We start from the raw sequence: 17,614 nt of genomic DNA, 5'->3' as shown, positions 1-17,614 counted from the left end.
TATTTGCATGGGCTGGTATATGAAAATCTAAAGTATAATTCATTTTTGTGAGCATAATTTTGAGGTGACTACCAGATGTACAGGTCTAGAGCAGAAACTGCCCTGCCTCAGTACAGCATCAATATTATGATTTTGTAATTTTTTTTGTTTGTTTTATAATTTTGTAAGACTTTTCCAGTATCAGACCCTTTCCTCTAGCTAAGGATGGTCTTATTAAATCCTATTTTAGATGGAGCAACAGAACTGAAAACTTTGTGTTCATGTTATGTCTTATTTTGGAATTTGATTGGTTTTGATTTCCTTTTGCCTTTGTTCAAAGGGTTATTTTGGAGCTGTTGGGGCTCTCCTAGAAATGCTTAAAATGACAGATGATCAGTGATGAAGCTGTCTGAAGAGATTTCTACTGCAGATGCTGCTGGGTAAGAGTGAAAGCCACTATAAGGATGGAAATGAAGCCATTATGGTAGTCCTACCTGCTGGATTTGTAAATAATTTAAAATCCTTTTAGCTGATCTTTTGATTTCTGGGTTTTGACCTTATACTTCAGAATTCATACTGGGAATTACAAGATTTTTTTTCTGTACACTGTATTTTGTAGGGGAAAAATGTGCAAAGTGGCCAAACATACAGATTTTATGGATTTATTTTAAAAAATGGATACTGTTTAATGTAGGACCTGTGATATGAGGCATCTGCTTTTCTTCTGGGGTTTACTGATTAGTGTGGTAATTTTAACTTCATTTAGTAATCACTCTAGGAGATTTTTTTTATCTTATTTTCATGACGTTTCATGATTTGTTCTTGGTTTCAAATGAAACTACAAAGCTGATGCATTTTACTGTGAAAACTAGTAATTGATTTTTTTGCCTTTCCTTTCCTCATTACATGAGACACTTTAACATCTCTCTGACCCCTCCCCCTAAGAAATAAATTTGCAAACCATTCTGTGGCTAAATGCATTTCCTCAAAGGACTGTGAGGAAGCTTGGTAATAGTAGGGGGTTTAAGATTGTAGTTTCTCAGTAGTTATGAATTGCAATAGGAAGACAATGCCAACTGGTTTTGCAGGGCTGATTCTTCTCTATAATAAAAATTTTAAAGAAGATGTGAACTAAAATTTTAATTATTTAATTAACACTAAAAGGAAAATCTCTTTCTGGTGAAGACCTCTGATCAACATGAGGAGTTCTGTAGTAAAGATGTTGGTGTATTAGATGGCAAAGGGAGATTGTCTTCACTTATTTTTCTGTAGTCTGCCAATTTTGACTTGTTCTTAATTGAGAACAACTGATAACAGCATTATTAAAAGCTCAATTACTAAAATTAGAAAAATACCAACTGAAGTATTTTCTGCTTTTAAACTGGTGTTAATTTTCCCTTCAGGACACTAAAATTTGAGTGTTTATTCCAATAGCATATTTTCTACCTTTTCTGATTTGTGGACCTCTCTAGATTTTTTTCCCTCAGCTGAATTGAGATCCCTTTGAAATCCATGTACTTAGGTTGCTGTGGAGCATGTATCAACTTGCTTTCCTCAGGCACCTTGAGGGCTCACAAATGAGAGGCAGAAAAACAGTTTGTAAATTATTTTGTCTTGCAAGATTGTATGTGATGTCACATAATGTAAATGACTCATCAGAGGGACAGTATAAAATTCAGTATATTTTTGGAAGGGGGGTATATTTCACTTTTTTAAGTAATTAACTTACATATCTCCCAAATGTTGAAAGCTGGTAATATTAACTGAAGTGTAAACTTGTCTGATGGAAATAAAGACCACTACTGTTTTGACAGTTTTAATGTATCTGTGGAATTCATTTCTTGAAAGCAATGATATAACACTTTCTTTGGTGACATACATGACTACATAATTCCATAATAATTTTTTTGTTTCTTGACATGTTTTTACTCTTGGTAACTAAACTTTAGTCTTTGAAGCCTTTTGCCTGCTTGAAGTTGACTTTAAAGGACTGTAAACAAAAATATGAAATAATGTTTGTGTGTTGAAGTTGATATTTGCTGTAATATTGAGCTTGAGATAAGTGCAGATGTTTCTGCTCAGAGCCTCTATTTTATTTTAATAAAGAAAAGAAAATGTTGATGAAGGTTATTGGCTAAGTTTTGCCTGCAAATAAAGATTCACTTGTACACTGTTTTGGTTTTTTTAAGGAAAACTTCAGAATGTTAAGAGGTAACTGTGCTTCTAATGATAAACAGTAGAGGGAAGCACAACATCAGCCATGTAGCTGCTTGCTTCAGAGAAAGATCCCATCTTCTCCCTTGTGTGTTTCTGAAGGGAATTTCACATGGCAATGTCTGTCACTTAAGTGCTCTTGCATTCTTCACATTTGGACTTGTGAAGGAAGACCATAATGCTAAGGAAACAAATATGAAAAAAACTGCTGTTCTTTTAAGATGAAAATTCTCTGCTTCTCAAAAAAACCCAAACAAACAAACAAAAAAACAACAAAAAAGACCCCCCCCAAAACCAAAAAACCCACACCCATTCAAAAAACCCTTAGCAAGCCATTCAAAGAAATATATAAGGACTTTAAAGATTGAGGCTGTGTGGTTAAAGAAGAAAAGCACAATTGTGGTAGCTCTGAAGTTAGCTCTAAGATTCTAAGGACTATCAGGTAAGTTGATCACTGTTCTAAGAGAAACACAAAATAAAACTTTACCTTAAAAATGCTGATTTGAAATTTAAAATGCTTAATAGGTGAATTTCTGCAGTTAAAAGAATGAGAAAAAGTACTCTGGGTTACACAAATGAGTATGCCTGGTTGGGAAAAATATTAGCAGACTTTAACTGGGATTGAGAGCTGTGGAAAGTGACAAAGTAGGAAAAGCTAGAGGCAAATGACACTGTATGTTCAATTCTTCCTTTCCAGAGGAAGAAAAGCCTAATTTCTTTGTTGCCTTGACTACTTTTCCCAGTTTCCCCATCAGTACCATCATATGAATCTGCTAGTACTATAACTTGCCTCTTTACCTTAAGACTGCCTGCCTCCACTAATCCCAGTTCTGGGTTTCCTCCTCCATGTCCTTCTGTAATTAAGGTAATTGATTAATGACAGTGTGGTTGCTTTCTGGCACTGTTGCAATATTTTTGCCATAGGGGAGTATTTTGGGGCATTGCTGTTGTCTGGGATTTTTCTGGTTGTGTTTGGTACCAGTTGCTGTCTACAGTCATCAGTTGGAAGGGGTTCCCCAAGGTGTCCCACTTCCATCAGTCATCCAGAGGTATCTAAAGAGTCTGAAAACATTCTTGCTCAACTACACAGATAAACCTCTACTATAACTGGTGCAAACTGGAAGCTTGTGCAAGCAAAGTTCAACTCCAGCACTATCCAAGAGTCTTACTGAAAACTTAGAAATACCCAGATTCTTGGATCTTTTTTGTTTTGGAAGTGGTGAAGTTGAAGAAGCAGACTTCCCTAAGGGAAATCAGTGAGTCTACACATTTGGTATGTGTTGAAAATACTTACTTTGGTATAAATTAAAGAGATCTCTTAACAGGCAAGCTTTGTTAATCTACTTCTCTTTCTGAAAAATGGTAAGGTAATTATTCAGGTAAGTTTGAGCAGAATAAGTCAATTGTCATGGCCTGTGCTGCTTTTGCACTTGAATATTTGTTCTTGAATCTCATAGTACTCTCTTCATTCTCTTCCAACCCCACCAAGACAGCCAAATTTTTAATGGTTTTGACAAAAAGTCTAATTACATACCCTACCAAGAAGCATCTGTGTTCTAAAGTAAGATTTCTGGACTAAAGTACTGGGGGAAAATCCCTAGTGCTGGATGAAGAGTGAGAGACAACTAAGAATATTTACTTAATTAGATTTGATAGAGAAGGCTAGCATGGGGTGCATGGGGGCAGAATCTGACTTCTAGGACAAGTAGGGTGCTTGCAGTTCATTCCAGCCTCAGCAAAGCAAAGCTGTCCTGGTGTTTCACTGTTATCAGCACTTCTGTTCCCATTAGACTGTCACAAGATACTTGCAAGTGATTTTTGGCAGGACACAGCAGAACTTTAGAGATGGGAGAACCATATGGGGTTGAACTGATGACAAAATAAACATACATGATTGTTTCCAGTTGGATGAGGAGTTCTGGGTTCTGTTTTTAAAGCACAAGGTGTCTTTCAATTTGGAATTGAATGAAACACAGGCTATGAAAGGCCAGTCTGTTTTGTGTCTTGGTACCTGGAATGAAGATGGGCAAACAGCATGAAATGGCATCATGTTTTATTAAAACAGTGTGTCGTTCTCTGGTTTTGCTTGTTTTGTAGTGATGATCAGGGCACTTCCACTTCTATAAGTGTCCTTCCCAGTTGACAATTTCATAGTTTTTCAGGTTTTTGAGTGGGTGACCCATCATTTATTTTCAACCTTAGAAGTTTGTGAGAAACTGGGCATTTAATGCAAAACAGAAGTTGCCCTTCAGCAAATGCTGAGGTACCAAAGTGCATGTTCAGAGTAGAGTTTACTCCTGTTGCCAAGATTTCCATTTATGCCCATCTGTGAAGGTGTGGCCTCAGCTAACTATGTTGCCACTTTCTCATATATGTTAGGATTTTTTTTTTTTCAAATGGCATGCTCTGTTGGATTTAAAATCTGTTGTGAGATTAACTTTTCCTTGCAAGGGAACACATTTTCTGTTCCATCCTTGAAAGCATCAAGGAGCAATGCTTAGAGCCAGTCTCATCATGGGCAGACACTGGTTTGATAATGCATTTTGTCAAAACAGGCACATTAATGCTTCAGGCAACAAGATGGTGTGGCCAGTGGTGTGCTGTGACTTGTTCAGGGGATTTGTTTTACATTAATATGTTAACAAATTGCACGAAAATAAAACAGCTGGTCTCAGCTTGTATGAGTTTCTAATGCAGATGCTAGGTTGGCTGGAAGTGGAAATGCCTGTATTTCAGTAAGGATGAAGAAATTAATATCTCCAGCCCATAGGAGAGACATGCTGACCAAAATACTCTTTCCTATAAGCTTTTAGAGCAGCTGCATCAGCCAGGAGACTGCAATCAAACTATTCTCATATAAGGCAGTAAATCATTACCAACCTGTAGATGTAATACTGAGTTGGGATAGTAGTATTGTTATCTGTATCTGTTCCCTCTGTTCTCCCACTGGAGTTACCCCACTGACATCCTGACTGTCAGCAGGAGGCAGTGGAGGCAGCACAGCCATGGTGGTCTGTGAACATCTGTTTTGTGGAATGCACTGCTGTAATGTGGGAAAGGCAACTGAAGCTATGAGAGTCTTCTCTGAAAAAACTGGATAAGCTTCACCTGGAGATAAAAACTAATTATTGATACCGATTTGAACAGGGAGAACACACTCTTCTTTTGAAAATTTTCTTGCTCCTTTTATATTTGAAAAATTAACTGTTAAATAATGCATGTTAATTAAAAAAACCCTGAACGAATGAATGTAACATTTTCACAGGTGGCTAGCTAAGTGAATCAAAAAATGCTGAGTGTACTTTAAAAAAAATCTAATTCTGTTTAGTGGAATTGTTTTGTTTTTTGAGCAACCTCACCCCTACTGCTATTTGAATAAGTAAACAAAAACATGCTGTTCCTATGTCCTAAGCATGGAGCATGCTGTTACCCAGCTAGCTTTCAGCATATTGCACTTGGCTACAAAAGGCTGTGCACAAAAAAATCCAGAAGTATTTACAAGATAAACCAAAACCTCTCCCAAATTTCCTAGTGTTTGCCATTTCTGTTTTAGCTTAGAAAATAAATTTTCTCTTCTCTTCAAGTACAGGTTTATAGACTTCTCTGCAGCAGATTGGCCTGTGCAGTGTAACAGCCCCCAAGCATCACTGATTTGCCTCTTAGAAGGGAGAAAAGCAGTGCAAGGGAAGCTAAAGCTGTTTCCTGATGATGGCTGCAGGCTGACCTGTAACACACTTCACACCTGCTCTTCTACAGCTAGGGCAGAAAACATTCAGGAACTGAATTTCTCACCACTCCTTGCTCTCATCACATAAGAAATTGTATTAAAACAAATAAATTATGCAGAAAAGGCACCAAACCCTGCAGACTTGTTCACCTTTTATTCATTGGGCAAATCATAGAGGTCAGCTTAGTTTTAGTCAAGAAGACTCTTTTTTTCAATTTCTGTTCTCTTTTCCTCAATTTGGAGCTTTGTTTTTTTAAGGTGCCATGCAACCTATCTCTCTGTTCCAGCTCTCCTACCTAAAAGGCCATTATAAAAGTGCCTTTGTGAGGTTTTTGTGACCATCTGGTTCAAAGCATTATGGGAATTTGCTTAGATTTTCATTTTATATACATTACTGTAAAGTTCTAAGACACTAACTCTGACATTATAAGCCCCTTTGTCAGGCTGACTATGGGTGTAAGACACTACAAGTTTGCCTTGTCTATGGAGATTGTTAGGCAATTAAATATCTTAATTCACAAAAGTATAAGAACTGGCTCTTCCTTTTGTAGCCTGTTGCCTTACAGACCCACTGGAGGAGAGAAGGTAATTTAGAGTCAGTTCCCTTTCAGTCATTGACCATTCCACTTCCCTTGCTGTGCTATGGATATCAATGTTGTAATATTTACCAAAATATTGTGCTACTCATAGCAGATAGTTTCTTTTAGTTAGCTCTGGTTTAGGCTTCTGTCTGTACATGCATAACTCACAGAAAAAAAAAAGCAAATGAATGGGGAGGTGGAAAGTGTACCAAGCACAGGGTGAAAAAAATTATCTGTATAATTCTGTGTTGCATAAGTGGCCCTGGAACTAATCTGGTATGTCTCCAAATAAAACAGAAATCTTTGATGCTTGTAACTTTCTGCGTGGAATGACAATAGTTTCTGTATTTGTTAACTATGTAAATGTTTGCTGTAGATACTATCAATGGGAATATTTTATTTAAAGGGGTGTATTAAAGTTTAAACCAAAGAAAGTTCTCCAGCTTGTGAACACAACAAATGCAACAATTAGGTAGTAAAAACTGAATTAAAAGTAATTCTAGGAGTTTAGCTGTGCATTTTACAGGTGAGCTGGAACAAAAACCTGTCCAGAGGCAGAGTATACCCCAGGCTGGGTAAGAACTCTCTGAAAGCCCCAGCAGCAGCAAACACCAGCCAGAGTTTTGTCTGAGAGACAGGAAATTCTTGCCAAATGACTGGTTTTCTGTGTTGTGGAGGTATGAAGAACTGGTGGTGCTTTACCACCTTCCTTTACTTGGTTTTGTGTGCTGATTTGGCAAATTGGATAGACACCACCTGCCCTGCCTTCAGGCCTGGATCCCCAATTCTCCCTGAGAGCTGCTACAGGCAAGGGTGCTGATGATGAGCAGGATAAGCTGCCAAAACAGTTTCTTCTGCAGAGCACAGCAAGCCATCCTTGTCATCCAGAAGAACAAAAACATAATGCTGTGAAAACTTATAGAATGATGAAAATGGTTAGGTCTCCTCAGACTGGAGCAACATTAGATCCTATATTTGGTGACAGATTCCTGTATGGATTGAAGTAGCCCAATCTTCTGGTCCACAGAATATGGAAGAAAAACTGGAGTAGCTATGCAAAGGCTTTTTTCCAAGTACAACTAATTCAAATTTATTATTCCCATGCTGTGAAAAATTCCAATGTCTAATTAAGTTTTTCTTCTGATGGGAAATTTTAAAATCTCTACATTTCATTTCACTTTCTCCACCAAAATAAAGCCTGCTAGAAAGGAAAGCTAGCAGACTGCCAAAAGCAAGTAATTAGAAATATAAGGGGTTTTTTTAAAGCTTCTGCATTTCTACAGCCAAACTTTGTTAAGTAATGTTTCCATAGGACATTTGTAATGATGAATTTGTATTTTCCAGTGGAAAATTATTGCACTTGCTAGCTGGAATGCAGAGCTTTGTGAAATACGTGCATATAAATGTGTCCAGAACTCTTAGTGTGTGCTTGGACCAAGGACTTCTGTGACATGTGGATAAAGAGGAATAAGGCAAAAGATTTGAAGTGTGGAAGTTTGTAATCAGTAAAAGGAGATCAATCATCCTCTTCTTCAACTAATATTAAGTATTGATCTGCCTATTCTTATTTTATATCAAAGAGAGGATACTTCTGCCAAATTTTCTCAATATTCTGAAGATACACTCTGTAGGTAGCAAGAGATACTCTCATCTAGTTTTGAGTCTCATTAGCAACTGTCTGGTTTTAAATGCATCTTTTGTTCTGATGTTGAATAATGGTGATAAGTCCCAGGAATTACTAGTGCCCATGAAAAAGTGAGGAGGCCATTACATACCCTGTTTTTTTTTTATCCAAGGCTACATGTGTGACTTACATAGCCACATATTTTTAGGAATTCATCACAGTCTTTTGATCCTTTGCTAAAATCTTGTGTGTTAGTAAGAAGCAGAGCTTGTATTCACCTCCAGAAAGGAGCCTTAGCTCTCAAGTGATGGATGCTTTATTTTCTTGCCTTGGAATTGGCAAAATTTGGACTACAGACACAGTGGGGGGCTGAAGGAACCATAAGGACTTAGAGTTTAATTTTTTTAGTGATGCCAGGGAAGCTGGGCTCCTTTGGCTATAGAATGCCAAAGGTTGCAGATCCAAATATTAGTGACCAGACCTGGTAATGTCACTCTGGGCCTGCCACTGCAGCATGTCCCTGTACACTTCTCAACAAGAAAGCAACAGGTGCACTGTTTTTGTTCAAGGACAAGTTTTTATCACCCATATACATGGTGGGGAAAACCCAAACCCCTTTTCCTTTCTGCTGTGGGCCACATGCCACAGGAGGGAATGTACTTGTGTTAGGGAAGATGTGCATGGGTGGTGTGCAGGTTCATGCCACAGTGTGCAGAAGGAGGGGAAAGATCAGTCTCTCCTGGCTCTCTTGTGCTGCAGGGCACAGAGTAGCTCTGGAGTCACCTGGAAAGGGAAGCCTTTCCAATTAACCATCTACCCTGAAGCTGCCATGCTTACCCAAATCATGTGTGCTTGAACTTACCCTGAAGACCAACAGAGCAAACGGGCTCTTCTTGCCCACTCCTGGGAGCTTTGCATTTATTCTTCACAGCAGCACTGAAAGGCAGCAAGGTCCTGGGGAAAGACGAGGACCAAGCAGCTCTCGTCTGGCAACAGGAAGGGTAAGAAAAGATCCCAGTTTATCTTTGTTCTCAGGGAAAGTGTCACAGGATGTTTAATGTCCTTTCTGAGCAAAGACCTGCTGCTTTCCAGATCTTGCCCAAAAACACATGCACAATTCAGCAGGCCACTTAGTTTATCTTTCTTGGATAAACAGAAGGCTGCTGGAATTTGAAACTTGTTCCAAGAGTCTAGGGTCCAAATCTGCGTGAGTCCTTCCCCTGGTCTGGGGTTTTGAACTAGAGTTTGAAAATTTATAAACTACCAAACAGCAGCGTGATTCCTAATGGGCAGGAAGGGCTGGTGTGTGTGACAGAGAACAAGTTCTGGTGTTATCTCCACTCTTGAATGTTGCCTGACATTGGAACCGTTTAAAATATCTTACAAAAAGCCCGAGAGCGCTGATCCACAAATCCCAATACTGACTTTGCCTCGATGAGGGGGGAAAAAAAAAAAAATAAAAAAATGCCTCTTAATGCGATGCAAGCTCCCTCGGCACTGCTGGACTCGCTTTTCCGTGTCGGTGAAGGCACCACGGAGGAGGCGCTCCGGCTGACAGCGCGGCGGAGCCGGGCGAGGGGCAGCGAGCGGGGAGGGGCAGCCAGGGGGCCAGGTGGGCGAGCAAACTGGGGCGGGGAGGGCGCTGAGCCGAACTGAGCCGAACTGAGCCGCTTCCCTGCCTCGTGTGCTGGGCGCCGCGGCTGGGGCCGCGCTGGCGGGGCGGGAGCGCCGCACCCGGGGCAGCGCACGGCGGCCGGGACCGCGACCGGCACCGGGACCGCAGGTGGGGGCTGGAAGCCGCGGGTGGGGGCTGGAAGCCGCGGGTGGGGGCTGGAACCCGCAGGTGGGGGCTGGAAGCCGCGGGTGGGGGCTGGAACCCGCAGGTGGGGGCTGGAGCCCGCGGGTGGGGGCTGGAACCCGCAGGTGGGGGCTGCGGGCCCGGGAGCAGCGCGGCCGGACCGAGCGGTGGCCGCGGGCAGCGCGGAGCGGGGCGAGCTGCGCGGCTCCGGCGGGGCGGCTGAGCCGAGTCCCCTGTGTCTGCCTTGTGTCGTGGAGCTTAGAACTGCGGGAACAGCGAAAAATCAATAAAAAGGAACGTGAACAGCAATATTTAATGAAGGGACTGTATGTACGTGCATACATATTATTTATTTTTATATATGTATATGCTGTTGGTTAGGCAAGATGCTAGTCAGGTAAACAGCGTTTAAGGATAAACAGCGTTTCAGTTTGCTAGATGGTATGAAGAAACTCATGTGTCTTTTATTTCTGTTGCATAATCAATACAAATGTTCCTGTTCAGAGGCAGGTGTGGGAGGCTGTGCTGCGCCTTGTCCCCGTCCCCGTGCGTGCGGACCCGCGGCTTCAGCGGGATGCCCGTGCACGGCTCTGTGTTTGTGTGTTCCTTTGTGTGTTCGTTTGTGTTTGTGTTCGTTTGTGTTTGTGTATGTTTGTGTTTGTGTGTTCGTTTGTGTTTGTGTGAGAGGCTCCCCAAGGGCTCCCAAACCCGAGGCACAGGCTGCTCAATGACGGGTGTAGAGCTGGCTGTGGCCTTCTGCAAGGACAATTAGCTGTGCAAATAGCTGATCACAGAGATCCGTTTCCTGAACAGCCTTGATGTTTCTTCTGCGATATTGACATAGAATTCTCCTGGAAATACACTTAGTCCCTCTTAGGACAAGCAGGTGTGCAGTAATAGACTCTGGCCAAGTGGTCAGAGTCTTGCAGGAAATTGTGTGTGTTCACAGGCTGACCAAATTCAGGGAATCTATTCAATGAAAAAAAGAAGCCAAAAGATACAGTGAGTATTATCCTTATTTTGAACTTTCAGATCATGTGCTACTCATTTATCAGCGGTTCTGTTTAATATCTGTACAGGTAAGTTGTTAGTTAGGTATTTGGGATGAATTTGGGTTTGTGTGACATAGCATTCTGACTGAATTGATTTCATTAAGTTAACAAGCTGGTTGGGACAGCTGAGTCTGTTTGTTGTAAGTCTACTCCTACAGTGGCAATGAGGAAACGTTTCCGTTAGCACTGGGAAATTGGAGGATAACATGAAACTTAATGAAGTGAAACAGGATTGCATTTTCCTCAGAATGATTCTGTTATGCCTCATTTAGAGCCATGTTATTGCTTACCTCAAATCATTAGCTGTTACTGTCTTTTTCCCTTTTTTTATTACTCATAGCTCATAATGTGTTCTTGTTTTATGGTTTTTTTTCAGTTGCATTTTGTTTAATGTTTACTTTTCCATTTTTTGCAGCAGTGTAGCAGAAACTGTATTTTAATATTCCCTAAGGGTTTTCTACATTAATGCCTTTAAAATTAAATCATTAACTTTTGCCTTCACCTGAAGGTGGAAAGTGATGATGAAAAACAACACAGCACAGTGTGTAATTTGATTTTACAAAGCTTTATCAGAATTGATATGTAAACAGGGGAAACCTCAGGAACTTTGTTTTCACCCCAGCTTGCACATTCACTTCATCCTGAAGCTGTGCAGGGTTTACCTGACAGCTGCCTTGCTGGGCTTGCTGAGCTGTGAGGAAAGGGACAGGACACCCCCAGGGATCCCTTCTGGATCCACATTCCCAGGCCAAGGTCCAGCAGACCGGGCACAGGGGGGCAGATTTTTCAGATGTTTTGGTGCAAACACAATTGCCTCCTGAGGGAGAGATTTGGCCCGTGTTTCCTGAGAGAGCCGTGCTTGCGCAAGCAGCCCCCTGCCACCTCTGAGCTGGACAGCACAGCCTTTCCTGGGGCTCCTGGGGCCTGACTGGGGCACTGCACTCAAAGGCACCTCTTCTTCTCTTTACTCAAAACTTCCCACCCTGATCTATCTGTGTGGTGCTGTGCCAGGGCTGAGAAGGTGGCCTGAAAGGAGGAAAGGGCTGTTTCTGCTGGCATCACTGCTGCTGAGAGGTAACTGCTCATCAGACTCTGGTCAGAGGGGGATGATGGCATGTGGTGATGGCAGTTGCCTGAAAAGTGCAGCTGAAGGCTCAGATATCTCAGTGCAGTTGGGTGCATGTGCAGTTAGCTGTATACATGGAGATAGGATTCTCTGTTTCTGTTGTAACTCTGAGTTTTCACCTAATGATTTTACTTTCATAATGTGTATTCATGTGTACAACATAAGGATACATTCCCTATACTATTCTCTATTGGAGTATATTCTCTCTTTTCTGGAAAATAGAAACCTAAGCATTATTAATCAGATTATATTTAGCTGAAATAGGTGAATGCCTAAAATTCTAAAAGAAAAGATTAAACTACCTCTAAGAGGGTGCCTCTAATCTTAGAGGGTAACCAATTGTTACAGGCATGCACTTTAGTCTGTTTTACATTTATATAACATGCTAAATGCACTTCTGAATGTTGTGTAGACCTGCTGTTAAGTTATGAATATCAGAAGCAATTAGACAAGTAGCACTTGATTTTTAATTTATATGGTGAGACTAAGAAGTCAGTTTATTGTAAATATTCCATAATCTGCCATCATTTATTTTAGTCTGGAAAGCACTGATGCTTTTGTGCATGGTTTTAGGACTTGTTTTCACTCCTGCTTTAGACACTTTGTTTCTCTGTCCTGATCCTATTGTAAGCAGTAGGAAAATACAGCACATTGTCCATTTAGCAGGAGTGCATATGTAAAAGATGATGGTACACATTCTTCTTCATAGAACTTGAAGGAGAAATTAAATGCAATTAGTGTCTTTATCCAACAGAGGAAAATCAAATCACTTTGTCCTTCCAATCTGAAACAAGAAACTTCACAGCATTGAAGAAAAATATCTTACCTTTCCTGTCTATGCTGGGTCACTACAGCTGCAGTTTGGATTATCTCTGTAGAGTCTCACGTAGATTTAAAAAAGCAGATTTAAAAAAAAAAAAGAAATCTTAAATGTATCAATTTTTTTCTAAGAGGGTTTTCTTTACAGAAGCCTTACGAGAACAAAATTTTATGAGCTGTATTGTTGCCTGTGTTAATTGGCACACATTGATGTGACTGTGAGCAGTAGAACTGCCAACTTCAGCTTGCCTGCAGGAGGTGGCTCCCAGCCTGTGGGATGGAGACATTTGGAAAGGTGCAGTTTTTAAAAACCAGAACTGAAGCTGTCCGAGCTAATCACTCTGTTTTTCTTCACTGGAAGCAAAGGTGTTTTCCTCTGGAGCTTATTGAACTGATGGCTTTGTTTTCCTCCCTGGGAGCATTCTGCTTGTGCTCTGAAGAGAGAGTTGCTGCCACTGGGGCAGAGTCACTGCTCTGGCTGAGCACACCCAGGTGGACACTGTCCTTCCCTGGGTTGGCTCCTTGTCTCTCTGCAGCGTGGAGGATGCTGGATGTAACTGCATGCAGGCAAGGCTGTGATTTTCTGAGTGTGAAATCTTTGGTGTTCAGCATCCTCATCCTGTTTTTGGGAGCATTTCTCAGAACTGGAGGGTGCTGCTCAGATGGCAGCTGTCTGGCACAGTCACAGACACTGGCAGTAGAGAGGAGCCCATATACTCAGGTATAGCCAGGAAGAGCTGCTCTTTCCTACCCTGTAAGATCAAACCCCATCACTTTTGTCTCTGCTGCACTTTCATCTGTGCAGGTCCCCAGGGCAGCAGATAATCTCTTCAGCAGTGAGATGAGCTATTCATTGGTAAGATTAGCCAGCAATTTGTGACTGATTTCTTCCCCAGAGCCTGCAGCAGCTGGGAGTTGTAGAACTGGCTTGAGGGCATGAACAATATGTTTTGTTAGAGAGTTGGGATGAATTTAGTCTTCATTAGTAAACCTCTACTGGTTACATACAACACAAATGCTACTGAGTTTTTTCTCAGCTGCAGTTCAGTGTTGGACAACTACAAGTTATCCAGAAACCAAGATATACTTGCTGCTTTTACTTGACTTAAAAAAAAAAAAAGGAACAGCATTTTTTGTTCTTACTTAGTTTATATGTCATATCTATTCAATTTTGCTTGTTTTGTTTGATGAGAAAGCAGTAAATGAAGAGTCTTTAGTGTTAACTTTTAGACAGTTACTGGTTTGCACTAAAAACTGTTGGTCTTTTTCCTTTTTTGGTGTTGTATTATATCATGATTTTCTGTGCTTTGGTGTGAATGCTGTCTCAAAGCATTATGCTAACAAGAGAAAAATGAAGAAACTGTATTTTTTAATGTGTGTTTTATGTCTGGTCTATGTAAGGGCTGCCAAGCTTATATGCAGCAGGAGTCAGGCTTGCATTCTGCATCAAATTTTGAGTGGGTAATGCTATTTAAGTAGATAGGTTTAAAAACTAATGTAAGAACAAGACACGGGAAATAATCTGGGCTCCTTTTACTGTTAAACCTTCTTTTCTTTAACTGTTCTCATTGTCACTAGCATCCATTCAGTTTCTGGGTAATACTGTCCTTGAATGCTTTTTGAATGGTAAACACATTAGTTGCTACCAAAGGGTTGTGATAATTGTCCAGAAATAATGATCATAGGAAACCCTAGACCATATGTGGATATTTATTTATAATGTACATATTTGTTCTTTTAACCTACTGGCAGGTGAATTATGGAGAACCCATTTGCCACCCCCTTTTCTATCCAGCTCTCCAAGTTTCTTGTGCAGTCTGTGAGTGACTGGGATACCATCAAAATTATTGCCATATCTTGCCAAGAGATGTGACCAAACTTCAGGGAATCCTCCTCAACTTTTGTCACAGACTGCCAGTGTACTTGTCTACACACACCATTTATTTCTTCTGGGGTAATAGTACTAATGATTGAAATCTTCTCTCAAATCCATTTGAAGCATTAGGTGAGAGTGCAGATGAAAATATGGTAAAAGAAATTTCAGTTCTCAATTGCTATGTCAGAAGCAAAGCTCCCGAGAGAAAACAAATAGAAGAATAGGACATTTTCTTTGGATATTTAAAAAATGAAAGCTGTTTCCCAGCTAGTGTAGAAGGTCCTAGAGGCAGGTTTCAAGTATCAGAACAGAGAATATGCTTTAATTTGCAACCACAAAATTCCTGCATCCCCCTTTCTGAATAGGACCTGGAAGTATTTTTGGAGTTGAATTCACCTCCTCATTCTCAGGAGGATAGTACTGACATTTTTCTCTCCCTTTGTTCAAGATGAAAACAGTCTCCTGTCTTTCACTCTTTTTTTTTTTTTCTTTTTTTTTTTTTTTTTTTAACTCAAAGTTTCCTTCCTTCCTGCTATTTCTGGATTTCTCTAAATGCTGATGTAATTATTCACATTTCCCAGATGTGAAATGCAAATGTGGGAAGTGGGATCTTTCCCCTGCCTCTCTAGGGGTTTCTTAGAGTCTGTGGTGCTGTTTCCTCGTTAACATCTCTCCTGATTTCAGATGGTTTTCCTGCTGGCCACAGTGTTTTGGGGGCTGCTTTGGTATCTGATAATCCATGGCTGAGAGTGTTCATTATAAACACATCTTAAACTGGGTTGGCTTTGAGAGTTTCTTGAAGACCTCACAAAAGTCCTTAATTTGGTCTGTAGACTAAATAGCCAAATGCCTCCTCTTGTCTGCTGTAAGCCTTATCTCACCAGGCTGTTGTGTGTGACAGTAACAAGCTCCTTTAAAGGAGTAATTGGAGCTTGTTCAGGCAACCTGCTCACTTGAGAAGGGGGCAGTGCAGGCCTGTGCTGCTTCTCTGTGGTCACTGTCCCAGCTCCTTTCTGCTTTCTTTGGCTGGTACTGTAGTACCAGAGCATGGATTCCATGTTCTGTGTTACTCCTGTGCATTCCCAAAGGTACCAGAATATTTTTGTTTATTCCTCTCCTCCAAAAGCCCCTGTAATCAGCCCTTCAAGCTCATAATCTTAATTTCCTATAGAATTCATTAAGAGAATAGGGAAAGAAAGGCCTGAAATAAGGAGAGTCAAACCCAGAATGGTTCCACATTCAAGGCATGTGCCAGCTTCATCTTTCTGACACTGAAATGCTGAATCCAGTCTCTCAGCTATTGAGCATGAAATTTCCTGGGCCAGGGACATCACATTCAGCCTTGCCTGTGTGCTTCAGTGTTCAATAAATATCCACAGCTGGTTTTAAAATGAGTTACTGCACTGAACTTGATGGGAATAAAGGTTTCCCTTTCATCATATGGGCTGGCTGGTCTGAGGTGGCCCTTGAAGAACTGCTTTGATGTGCTATTGCCATTTGAATATGTTGTTGATTTTACACTTCTCATAGGCAGCCATTTTTCAGTTTTTTAAGGAAACAAACCTTTCTGGCAGTTTGCTTTTTAGTTAGTTAGTTTGTTTTTCAACATTGCAGCCTTCCAGATGCAATCCTGTCAGTTTGGATAACAAACCACTGCCTATCTGTGCTGATCACGATCGTGTCCTTGCTGCCACACGTTCCTGAAGAGCTCTCTCCCTCTTGACTATCTCTTGGCAGCACTGCTTTCATGCAAACATCTCCTTAAATTACACTTTCTTTCATAAAAGCTTGAAAGATACTCTATCAGACCTGCTTCATCTAACAAGCCAATATTACTTGTTTCGACTAAAGATTATTTGAGAAGCTTCTCTGTCAAGTGCCCTCTGCCTGTGGGCTCTCTTCTGCTCTCTTACTAAACTTCTAAAATAATCTTTCTTTCTTTACTCTGAATAGTCCTTGGGGCAGCTACAGTGTGATAACACCAGCAGAAATCCAAAGTGCATTTTTAAAGGGACTGAAAATAGTTCTTCTTGGACAGAGAAAATGTTGGAATGGAAATCAGCTGAGCAAGAGAAGCCAGATGAGAGGAGCAGCTCTTTCCCTCTTGAAAGGACTGAGTTAATACAAAGATCAGGTAGTTTCTCCACTTGACCAGTATCAATACTGTGCTTCAATAGCAGCTGGAGTTTTTTGTACAAAAGGTGTTTTCAGTGTTAAGTATAGAATTAACAAATTTTTTGTTTCCTCATCTAAATCAGTTTGGACTATTTCTCTGCACATCTGGTATTTTGCATTGAAAGTGGCCCAAATATTTAATTGGAGAAATGCAGCTGCCATAAAATACAATTTGATGACAGCAGAAAAATCAGTATTGGATGAACAATGTGTTGAATATGGCATCACAGCTGATCACAAAGGACCCTGAAACTCTCTGCAAAAATATGCAGTTTCTGTCATTATGTATTGAAGGATCTGGCTTCCACCCTAAATACGTGAAAATCTAAGCAGCCAAAACAGGATGCAGTTGGAGAACAATTAAATTGGTCAAATTTAATTTTCATTTTTGCAGGTTGGCACGTGGCTGTGATGCAAATTGGCAAGGCAAAAATGCTTTGTTAGCAGAGGCATCCCTGTGAATCCCAGCCAGAGCCTGTTTCCTGCAGAAGCAAACACTGTTATTTCTGTAGCCTGTTTAGCTCTGTGGGGCACAGCACAGATCAGAGCTTTGAACAGTTTCCATTCTGGTTAAATTTGGATGTAGAGTAGGCAGGGCAGTAGAGCAAAGCAGTGCAAGTGAGAATGGGAAATCTAGGATGAG

General features: G+C 40.7%; 2 protein-coding genes across 6 annotated transcripts in view; both read left to right on the top strand.

Moving 5' to 3' along the window:
• The window catches only part of PANK1 (pantothenate kinase 1), a 46,548-nt gene extending 40,523 nt beyond the window's left edge, over positions 1–6,025 (top strand). For 4 of the 5 annotated variants that reach the window (XM_079312884.1, XM_079312886.1, XM_079312882.1 and 1 more), the window contains one exon: positions 320–1,803. In XM_079312884.1, the coding sequence (XP_079169010.1) occupies positions 320–379 (60 nt within the window). In that variant the 3' untranslated portion in view covers positions 380–1,803. Of the gene's footprint in view, positions 1–319; positions 1,804–5,782 lie in introns of those variants that run through there. The other variant, XM_079312883.1, reaches the window with a different exon arrangement.
• Positions 6,026–10,628: 4,603 nt separating this feature from the next.
• The window catches only part of SLC16A12 (solute carrier family 16 member 12), a 32,830-nt gene continuing 25,844 nt past the window's right edge, over positions 10,629–17,614 (top strand). Inside the window, exon 1 of the mRNA XM_079312876.1 lies at positions 10,629–10,925. The gene's annotated coding sequence lies outside the window, so the exon portion shown is untranslated. The remainder of the gene's footprint in view (positions 10,926–17,614) is intronic.

Source organism: Erithacus rubecula, assembly GCF_903797595.1.
Source record: "Erithacus rubecula genome assembly, chromosome: 9".
NCBI classification, from domain to species: Eukaryota; Metazoa; Chordata; class Aves; order Passeriformes; family Muscicapidae; genus Erithacus; species Erithacus rubecula.
This window is presented reverse-complemented; position numbering and strand designations above follow the sequence as displayed.